The 9,998-nt window shown below is 53.8% G+C and overlaps 1 protein-coding gene and 1 long non-coding RNA gene across 6 annotated transcripts in view; one reads left to right on the plus strand and one right to left on the minus strand.

Moving 5' to 3' along the window:
• The window catches only part of LOC136793201 (uncharacterized), a 175,333-nt gene extending 168,137 nt beyond the window's left edge, over nt 1–7,196 (minus strand). The window contains exon 1 of one of the 3 annotated variants that reach the window (XR_010838176.1): nt 3,259–3,720. This is a non-coding gene — a long non-coding RNA (uncharacterized lncRNA). Of the gene's footprint in view, nt 1–3,258; nt 3,721–6,313 lie in introns of those variants that run through there. The other 2 variants (XR_010838177.1, XR_010838175.1) reach the window with 2 other exon arrangements.
• The window catches only part of FAM20A (FAM20A golgi associated secretory pathway pseudokinase), a 39,163-nt gene continuing 32,927 nt past the window's right edge, over nt 3,763–9,998 (plus strand). For all 3 annotated transcript variants that reach the window (XM_059048545.2, XM_067021169.1, XM_067021170.1), the window contains exon 1: nt 3,763–4,118. In XM_059048545.2, the coding sequence (XP_058904528.1) occupies nt 3,763–4,118 (356 nt within the window). The remainder of the gene's footprint in view (nt 4,119–9,998) is intronic.

Below are 9,998 nucleotides of genomic sequence, written 5' to 3' on the forward strand. Positions count from 1 at the left end.
GTAAAGGTAACATTGTCCTCATACACATCTATACAGTAACAAAATCTCTTAGGGACACAGATGTCTGCAGTTAGCATAGTTATTTCATTATATGACTCTTACCTATAGCTCTTTCAATAGGTCCATCAAGATTCCTAAGGTTTAGATATTCTAACTAAATATAATATTTAACATATTCTGGGGTCAGATCTTAGAAGTCCCGATTTTTAAAATTTTATTCTTATTTTTAGTTTGGACGCGCCGCACGGCATATGGGATCTTAGTTCCCCGACCAGGGATCCAACCCGGGCCCCCTGCAGTGGAAGCGTGGAGTCTTACCCACTGGGCCGCCAGGGAAGTCCCAAAAGTCCAGATTTTTTTAATACTCTTTTTCAAACCACCTCCCGGATACTTGAGCACACACAGACCCACATATACGAGCATCATTTATTCCACAGGTGTTTGTTCATTTCAGCCCCATGCCTTGGACGTGAGAGTTCCTATGAAAGCAGGAAAAGGAGGGGGAACATGTCGGCCCCGTACTCGTGGAGTTCGCGCCTGGTGTAGAAAACCAACAACACAAACAAGAAACAACTAGTCGTGTTTTAAGTAACATACGAACATGTGCACAACAGAAATGAGTGCAGCCTTCACAGATTGAAGAGCTCTTGTGTTTAAACGCTGACTGTTGTTTTCATGATTTAATTCCCGGAAACAGAGGGCTTGACATTTAGCTAGACGGAAAGGAAACACAAGTGCCCTTGCGTTCGCTCCTCCTGACACCCGCGGCAGCTCAGATGCCCTCATCTGCTCAGGGGCCTCTGTCTTAATTGTCCCCTGGATACAGACAGATCTGGTTTCTCTAATAACCATAAGAGATGCTTGAAGGGAGGAACCACGTCTTGTATTTCTTCTTCATCTCCTACAGGGTCCCCAAGTTGTTATGTTATTGTAACCAATAGTTCAGCCCCTCCAGGATACCCGGCTCTGTGTGAGAGGCTACAGCTGCAGGGGTATAGCCTGAGATCCGTGCCTCCAATGATTTCCCTTTATTCCTTCTGAAAAAACTTCTTAAGCGTTTCCCAAGTGATAAACCCTGTCCTCAGAGCCTCCAGTCCTTAGGTAACCATCTCCTTCTACACTTTAGGAGGTCATGCTTCAGCGAGGAATGCGGACGTGCACTGGATTCGATTGCAAGGGCTGCTGTAACTAAGGGCCCCAAGCTGCATGGCTGAGACAACAGAAGGATACTGTCTCAGAGTTCTGGAGGCCAGAGTCGAAGATCAAGGAATTGGCAGGGTTGGTCTCCCCTGAGGGCCATGAAGGCAGATCTGTCCCATGCCCCTTACCTAACTGCTGGTGGTTTGCTAGCCATCCTTGGCCTTCCCTGGCTTGTGGAAGCAGCACCCTGATCTCTGACTTCATCCTCACGCGGAATTCTCCTTATGTGCACACGCCTCTGGGTCCAAAGCCCCCATTTTTATAAGGACACCAGTCATAGCCTCTACTCCAGTATGACCTCGTCTTAACTAATAGCATCTGCAACGGCTCTACTTCCAAATAAGGCCACCTCCTGAGGTATTGAGAGTTAGGGTTTAAACATATAAATTGGGGGGAGGGTACAAAATTCAAACCATAAAGCAAACAAACCACTAAACTCAACATGAGGGACACAGATGAGGCTGGTGAGGAAGGCAGGGCCCAAAACGTGGAGGGTCAGAGCCAGAGCCAAAGGGAAAGGCTCATTTCTGGGAGAGAGAAGGAGAGATTTAGACAAACCCTGAGGACAGGGACCTCGGCCTGTAGGGTTTCCACTCTCGCACCCCAACCTTATTCACACTTCATATCTGACTTCCACACACGGTTTTCCTTTGTAGGGCAGGGAAAACCCGTCGAGACAGCCCCTACCTGCGTCAGGAATACTGTTGCCTGAATTGAGCTCATACAAAAGACTACTGAGCGAGCAGGCCCCCACGGGTGCGCAAGAAATGAAGTCATAAGACGCGTGATGGCTTCATGCCCACGTCCTCTGCCAGCCCAGAAACACAGCCTAGTTATTACGGATGCCACACCCACCCACGCCTGACTTCTTCACCCTCTGGCATGGATGCCTAATTAGACACATCCGAAGCTGCAAAGTTTCTTGGAAACTGGAGACCAGTTCGAAATTAACTGCAGAGAAAAAGAAGGTGGTTCAGAAAAACCCCCTAAAAATCCTGCCGGCATACCCAGCTGAGTGGAGCAGCTGGTACTAGTATCACCTCGGCACTGCTCCCTTGGACTAGGCATTTTAGGCCACCACGTCGTGTTCCGACGATGGTCCCTTTTTGGCATCTTCCTTTTCAGTACTTTTCTGTTTCTGTCACGCTCGCCATCTCGAACCTGTCCCGGTGTACGACAGGAGCCAAGCAGCAATCCTATTTCTGCAAACACATCTTTCACACTTAGCACGTGCTGTTCAAAGCACGTTACAGGCTTTCAGTGGCTCAAGCCGCACAGTCACCCTGTGGGGTAGCTTCTATTACCATGTTCCCTTACAAATGAGGGGGACGGAAAAGGCCGCAGGGATCTCCCGCCGAACCACAGGAGCAAGAACTCTGGTCTGAACCCACAAGTCCAAGTGTGTCCCAGGGTTCCTGACTCCAGCAGGGAAGGACGGGGTTAAAGTCCGGGGCCCCCAGACGCGGGAGGGAACCGCTGCTGCCTGGGCGGGCAGCTCAGGCGAAGATGCCTTTGGCTCCACATCCAGCAGGCGCGGGGGGCGGAGGGGGGGGGGGGTTCTGTGAGCACTTCGCCATCCCACCAGCTCATTAAACAGAGGAGCCCGAGTTCAGGCCCGGGCAACTGCCTCTGCCTCTTCCTCAACGGGAAAATGGAGTGGGGAAGTAGAAGTGACCTCACAGGATATCGGGAGAGAGTCTGATTCATGTGGGCGGACCCGCCTTCACACCCAGCTCACCGCAAAAGTTCGGAGTGGGGTCATGGGGGCGGGGGTGGACGCCCCCCTCCTTCGCTGCGAGACAGATTTCCTCTCGGTAGAGTGCAGGCGCGGTTGGCACCAAACTCCCTCCAAACAGGAAGTCGCCAAGATGCTAGGTGGAACCGGTGCCTTCTTTTTAAAGGTCAGACTTTTTCCTTGCCTAAGCGGCTGTTTCCCGAGCGCCTAGTACGTGCCAAGCACGTGCACACGACACGTAGTCCTTATGGATCAAGCGGGTGCCCCGCGGGCAGGTGCAAAGGGAGAAGAGACCACCCACGCACGCGCGCGCGCACACTCACCTGGCAAATCTTACAGGAGAAAGGCTTTCCGGCAGCTGCGTCTTGTTTCGAGGAAATCAACTTGAAAACCGAAGGCCTCGCGCGCACGCCGCGGGAGCCCCCTGCCCCGCACCCAGCGCCCGGCCTGAGCCCCGGGCGGAAGGCGCGCGCGCGGCGGGCCGGGTGACCAGGTGGACCGGCAGGGCCGGAAGAGGGCTCGGGGCTGCGGGCGGGCGGCGCCGGAGGCAGGTGCCAGCGGGAGTGGGCGGGGGCGAGAGCCGGCGTCGCCCTCCTCCGGGGGCCGGGCGCGCACACCAGCTCGGCCCGCGGAGCCGGGGGCACGGGAGGAGCCCGAGCGACCGCATCCTGCGGAGAGACGCCCCGGGCTCCGCAGCCGCCCTCCCCTCCTCCGCGAGGCGAGCGCCCCCGCGCCCCGAGCCTCCACCTGCCGCGGACCCCCGGGGACCGCTCCGCGCCCTTCACGCCGCCGGCGGGCCGCGCCCCCCACCGCCCCGCGGCGGGGCCATGCCGGGGCTGCGCCGGGACCGCCTGCGGACCCTGCTGCTGCTGGGCGCGCTGCTGGCCGCCGACCTCTACTTCCACCTCGGGCCCCGGGTACGGCGCCGGCTGCGGCCCCGGGAGCGCCCGCCCGGCTGCCCGTGCGCCCGCCGCGCCGCCCCCTCGGCCCCGCGGCCGGCCGCGCGCCACGTTCCCCCGGCCGCGCCGGACGGCGGCGGCCCGGGCTCCAAGCTGCGGGCCCTCTTCGCGCACCCGCTGTACAACGAGCCGGAGGAGCGGCCGCCGCGGGGGCCCGAGGACTCGCTCCTGGCCGGCCCCGAGGCGCTGCGCTATTACCGGAGGAAGGTGGCCCGCTGGAACAGGTGAGACCCCGCGCGCCGGCGCCCCGTCTCCGCGCGAGGAAGAGTGTCTGGCAGCAGCGCCAGCGGGAGGTGCTCCCACAGCCCCGCTCCCCGCGAGCCCCTTCTGTCCCCCGGGCCATCTCGCCCCGCTTTCTCCTGGTCCTGATGTGGAAAGCCGCTGCCGGACTCGGTTTTCCGGAGTGACGTTCCCCAGCGGAGCAACTCGAGAGAGAGCTGCTTCGAATCCGGCACCTCCCTCTAGACCTGGGCGCCTTCCACGAACCGAGGCTACACCCGCCGCCCGGCTCTTCCCCTCTGCTTATTCCTCGGCCCGGGGTCAGAGATCACGAGAGGTCAGCCGGGCAGAGAGTCGGTGGTCAGTTTCCTGACATGGTCGCCACGCTGTGCTATTTACAACGTGGCTTGTCCCGGGAGTGTTTCAACCTGCGGGCTGTTTTACTATCGTGGGGATTTGGGCACGGGGGAGATAAAAAGCTGCCTGAGAAGTTTCTTTTAATCCAAGGCAAAATATAGAGGGGGAAAAATGCCAAACATATTCAGGCTGCTATTAAGAAGGATTTTGCGTGTGTGTGAAAGGACAGGGTGGGAGGGTCCTTTGGAGAAGCCGCAATGGTCAGTTCTGAGATCCCCAGCTGATGACAGAAGGCCTTCATAGGAGTTAGGACTCTGTTCTGAAGTACACACTGGTCTACAGATCACTCAGTCCACTGTCGGACCACACCCGTCACTTTTCTTAATGCAAGAGATTTCCAGATGACATGTCTTTGCTGGCTTTACAGTCCCTCTGGAGGGTGGGTAGACATAAATGTCTATGGAAGCTCAGCGCTAGCCCAGTTTAACTGTTTGCTCGTTATTCTGTAGTGCTGAGACTGACCAGGGCTGGAGGGGGCCTTCAGAAAGCAAAAAGAAAAAAAATTGAGAGTTACTGCCTGAAGTCACTGTGGTGTGTTTCAGTTGCAACTGGCTGATGATTTTGTATTAAAAAGTGGTTCTCGATTCTCTGGCTAACTGGACGCAATACAAAGGCAGTTTGAGTTTGCTTCTCAGACACTGTCATTTTCGATATTACCTTTATTTCATCAATAACGTGCAGATCAGTGAGCTAGGAAGTTTTGCCCTTGGAAAATTCTCTCCACGTCCATTGAGGCTTTGAGGAGGGAACCGTGGGAGAACTTGCTTGCTTTTGTCAATGTCGATCAATGTTCACTTACATTTCTGTGGCCTTGAACTTCCCTACATTACTTTTGTCCTTAAGGAGAGTCGAAGGGAATATTTTGGCTGAAAAGCAAAAGTCTTTCTCACCAATCTGTCCTACAAACAATTTTGAGCTTGATTTCTGTGCCATTATATGTCAGAAAAACACATTTACTGACCAGGAGTGAACTTGGGCATTTAACAGAGGTTTGATGGGGACTGGTGACCTTGCTGTATTCCGCGCTAACAGAGTACTTTCGTGTGGTTGGTTGAACGTGACAGTTGTGATGCCTACTTATCACTACCTTTTAATACTTGAGATCTCAAGTGAGGTTTGTGGGCCGTAGCAGGAGGGGAGCTGCACTTAAAAGTGTTGAAACCGGACCCCAGAGGCAGAGAACCTTCACCCAAACTGCATTGTAAATGTCAAGGCAAGGATTTTAATACGTGTATATATCAGGGCTAAAAATGGAACCATTAGCCAGGGTGCATTGGAATTGCACTCAAAGTTCTATTGTGAGAGATAGCCACAAATTACCTTAAGTGAGACAGCCCCCTGACGATGTGGGGACACATAAAAAGTACCTGCTACAATGTGCAGGGCCAACCAACGCTCCAGATTTCAGTGCAGACAATTAGAACGAACAGCAAAGGGAAAAAAAAAAAAACAAAAAAACAGGGAGTGACCTTGCCTAATTGTTTCCCTCTTGCACAGACAAGCCCCTCTTGTTCGTAGCCACAACCCGGCCAGTACTGAAGAGCCAGGCCTTTCTAGACATATGTGGATGCCACCCTACCAGTAATTACTCAGCACCATTAACTGCTATCCAGAATAATTGTAGCAGTAAACCAATCTGCCTCACCGGGAGCGGCGCAGGTAATAAACTAGCCAAACCAGCATTTCCTCCCCAGTGGCCCAGAGGAGCCCATTAGTCTGAGCGAATGACTTTTTTATTTTGAAGCACCACACTAATAAGTACTGGTATGAGGCCAGAACGTACCTTTCTATAATTTGAGCTCGTCGCCGATAGGAGTTAAGACGCAACCCGCCTTTTCCTCTGCAGCACGTCTCTTTTTGGGTTCAGTGCCAGATGGAGCTTTTCCGCTGTTTGGACTGTTTCAGGTTCTCGATCGATCGGTACTTGTTCACGGGATGTCAACATGGAGTTGACGCGATGCGTGGGGTGTGCTATCCTCGCGCTGTCGCGGAGCTTTCTGCAGACCTCCTCCACGAGCTGCGCGCGCTTCCCTCCCGTCCTCTCTTTCTCCCCTGGCGGTGTAAGTAAGTGGGGCAGCAAATCCAAGTGAAAAATGCAACCGGGGCAAATGTCTCTGTCCGGCCGGTGGCCGCTGATCGCAGCGAGCGGTCCAGCACGTTTGGCACCTCTCTTGGCTGGAGGAGAGGAGAGCACACGGGGAGCCCGGGAAGTGGGGTCGTTCGTCACTATTTCGGACCTTAAGCCAACAAGCCAGACGAAGCCTTTTCCTTTCAAAGCCGTGGTGGAGGGCGGCGCTTACCTGGAGCCCGGGTTCATGCTGTCTTAGAGGCTGAGCTCTGGGTTCCTTCCCTGCCCAGCAGCCGCCCGAGCCAGACAGCATCTGTCCTTTGACATGTCAAAGCCGGTCAGCCTGGCTTGGCCGTCTGCCCTCGTATCTTTGGTCGGTTCCTCTGTAACCCTCTGGTCTGACAGTCAAGGTCAGACAGGGCCATGCCTGCCTGGCGTAAGAACTCCGGCAGCTACAGCACAGATGCACCTTCTCCACTCTCTGCTTTTGTTTCTTGACCTCATTCTCAGGTATCAAGGAGGTTATATTTTCCTGCACTTACCAAGTCAGCATTTCTCAAACACGTGTGTGTACCTGTCTTTCCCTCCATCGGATGCCCTTGTCTTCTGCCTTCACGCCTCCACCGCTTGTCTTAGCTGAAGAAGGCCTGGCCCTGAGTCTCCCTTTGAAAATCACAGCAAAGAGACAGCTTTGCAAAAATGACAGCTGTTTGAGGGAAGTAAATTGGCTCCGGTTTTTCTCGGAGAAGATCCAGAAGCTGAAGCAGTTGTAGGAGAGCAGCAGCGGCGAGCGGGGCCGGGGTGGGGCGGTGGAGGCCAGAAGAGACGGGCAGGAATTCAGCTGGACGGGAGAGTGGTCTGGTCTAGGAATTGCTGGAGAAAAAGCTTCTTTCCACCGTGGCATCCGGGGAATGGGAAATAAAATCTCTTTATTCTCGCCCCCTCCTTTTTATCTCTTTCCTGCTTATCTCATGCTGGCCCCAGATCGTTTGGGGTGCAGAGTTATTGAGAACAAGCAGTTCAGCTCACAGAGCAGATAAAAGCCTGGGGTCTCACTCAGGGATGCCGGCCATTTGTCATTCACCCAGAGTCAACAGGACCTGGGCCCCTTGTTCGATTCTTCCGCCAGTGATGCCAGGCTGAGAAAGGAAATGAGCCTCCTGGGATTTGAAGAGGGACCTCAGCCACCCACCTGTATGTGGTGCGCATAAGGAGTGGGAATCTGGACTTGGCATTTCTCTTTTCTCCCAATTAGAGCCTTGCTTGGCCGGTTGGGAAACGCTATGATTTCAGTGGCTTCTGAATCCCTGGATTTGTAGCTGGAGGAAACCTCTCCACTCCTCTCAGAGCCAAAAGCTCCAAACAGATGGTTTCAGAGAGAGCTCATCCAGAGGCCGTTTCCAGGTTCCTGCTCCCTCATTTCAAAGCTCAGTTCTCATGGCGGTCAGCACAGCAAAGACCTAAACCAGGGAGGGTACCAGAGTTCATCCAAGGAGGACGGCACTTCCGGTCTCCAGCTGCATCAGAATGAAGCCCGTCGGCCAAGAACTGGAAGACGCTCATCAGCTGTTCCGTTGGTCCCAACCTCTGACAGCCCCCTTTGACCCCAGCCAAATTCTCATCCATCTGGGAACTCCGCTTGGTAGTTCTTTGCATGCAGATCCTCCCACCTGAGACAGGCTTGGTAGGTGCCAGGTACTTGACATACACTTGCTGACTCGGGCCTCCCAATTTCCTGAGAAGTAGGTGCAAGATTCTAAGATGCGCCCCCTAGAGGCCAGGCCCTGGGTGTACACACACCTCATTATCCAGTCCAGTGCTAATCTAGGTACTGCAGTAAAGGGAATTTACAGATGTAATGAGAGTCCCAGACCGGTTGACCTTGGGATGGGGAGATTACCCAGGTATGCCGGACCTCATCACATGAGCCCTTTAAAAGCAGAGCTTTCTCTGACTGGTCAAAGAAGAGGAGGTCAGAGACTCCACGTATGGTAAGGGTTGGAAGTCCCATTGCTGACTTGGAGATGGAGGGGCCATGTGGCAGGAGAGATGAGTGACCCTCAGGGTCTAAGATGGGCCCCAGTCGACAGCCAGCCAGGAAGCAGGGACCTCAGTCCTACAGCCACGAGAAATGAATGCTGCCAAGCAACAGTGAGCACGGAAGCAGATCCTTCCCCAGAATCTCCAGACAAGCACTCTACCTAGCTGATGACTTCACTTCACCCTTGTAAAGCCTGTGCAGGGAACTCAGTCACGCTGCGCTGGCTTTCTGACCTATAGCTCGGGGAGCTAATCAGTGGGTATTGTTTAAAGCCACGAGGTTGGAAAACTAATTCAGCACTGTGTTTACTTCATTTTATGGAGGAAACTGGGGATGGGAAGGTGGTTATAACTTGCCTTCTTAAGTCAGGCAGCTAGCAAACCTCAGGCAGCCTTTGCACCCAGAGGGTCTGGCTCTAGAATCCATGCTCTCTGACCAGCAGCTCTCGCCCTCTGCATCCTTGGGCATCCACGGGTGCTCGCTTTTCCTCTCCTGGAAAGGCTTTTCCGACTACTTCCACCCGCTCCGGTCTCTCCCTGACTAGACTCATCCTCTCCATGTACCATCACGTTAATTGTTATGACCGTGCCGCTTCATGGCACCTGTCACATGAGCATGAATGGCCACTTGCTCCTGACATGAAAAGCCCCCAGCGTGCACACGGTTGCACGAATACATCTGTTTCATGGTTCCCCATAGGGGAGAGCCAGAGTAAATATCTGTGGGACAAATAACGGGGGACAGATGACCTCAGGATTTGGGGGCCATTAGTAAATGGCCTGTACCCCTATGGGAGAGGAGGAGCCTTGAACAAAAACAATCTTAACCATAAAATTATCCCACCTATAACCTGGCTCTTCCTCCCTATAAAAGTCAAAGGCAAAGCCAGCCTACTGAGACATCTTGGAATTTGGATCTGGGGTGCTCTCCCTGCTCTACAGTAACGTAAATAAAGTCAATTTCCAAAAAAAAAAAAAACAAAAACAAAAAAGAAGCCCTGAAGGAAAGTTGAAAAGGTGCCGTTTGCCAAGAAGAGAGAATTTCTTCAGCTTCCTGAACGTTCTGAGGAAGAGCAGCCAGGAAGTCATGCATTCAAGAAAAGTGGGAACCACAGAGGGACCCTGACTTAGCCAAAGCAGCCCCACTCACCCCTTGGTGGGTGCTGACCTGTGTCTTCCTTGTGATTATTCATTGCACTGGAGGGCGATGAGAACCTGTGGGTCCTGCTGAAGTTGGCTTTCGCGCGGCTAAAAGCCGAGTGAGGAGGATTCTAAACAGCTGCAGCTTTAGTGGGGCAGGGGTTCCTAGGAGTAACAGCATCTGAGTACCTGTTATTAGAGGCAGGCGCACACATACACG

The sequence above is a fragment of the Kogia breviceps genome, chromosome 19 (assembly GCF_026419965.1).
Source record: "Kogia breviceps isolate mKogBre1 chromosome 19, mKogBre1 haplotype 1, whole genome shotgun sequence".
Classification (NCBI taxonomy): domain Eukaryota; kingdom Metazoa; phylum Chordata; class Mammalia; order Artiodactyla; family Physeteridae; genus Kogia; species Kogia breviceps.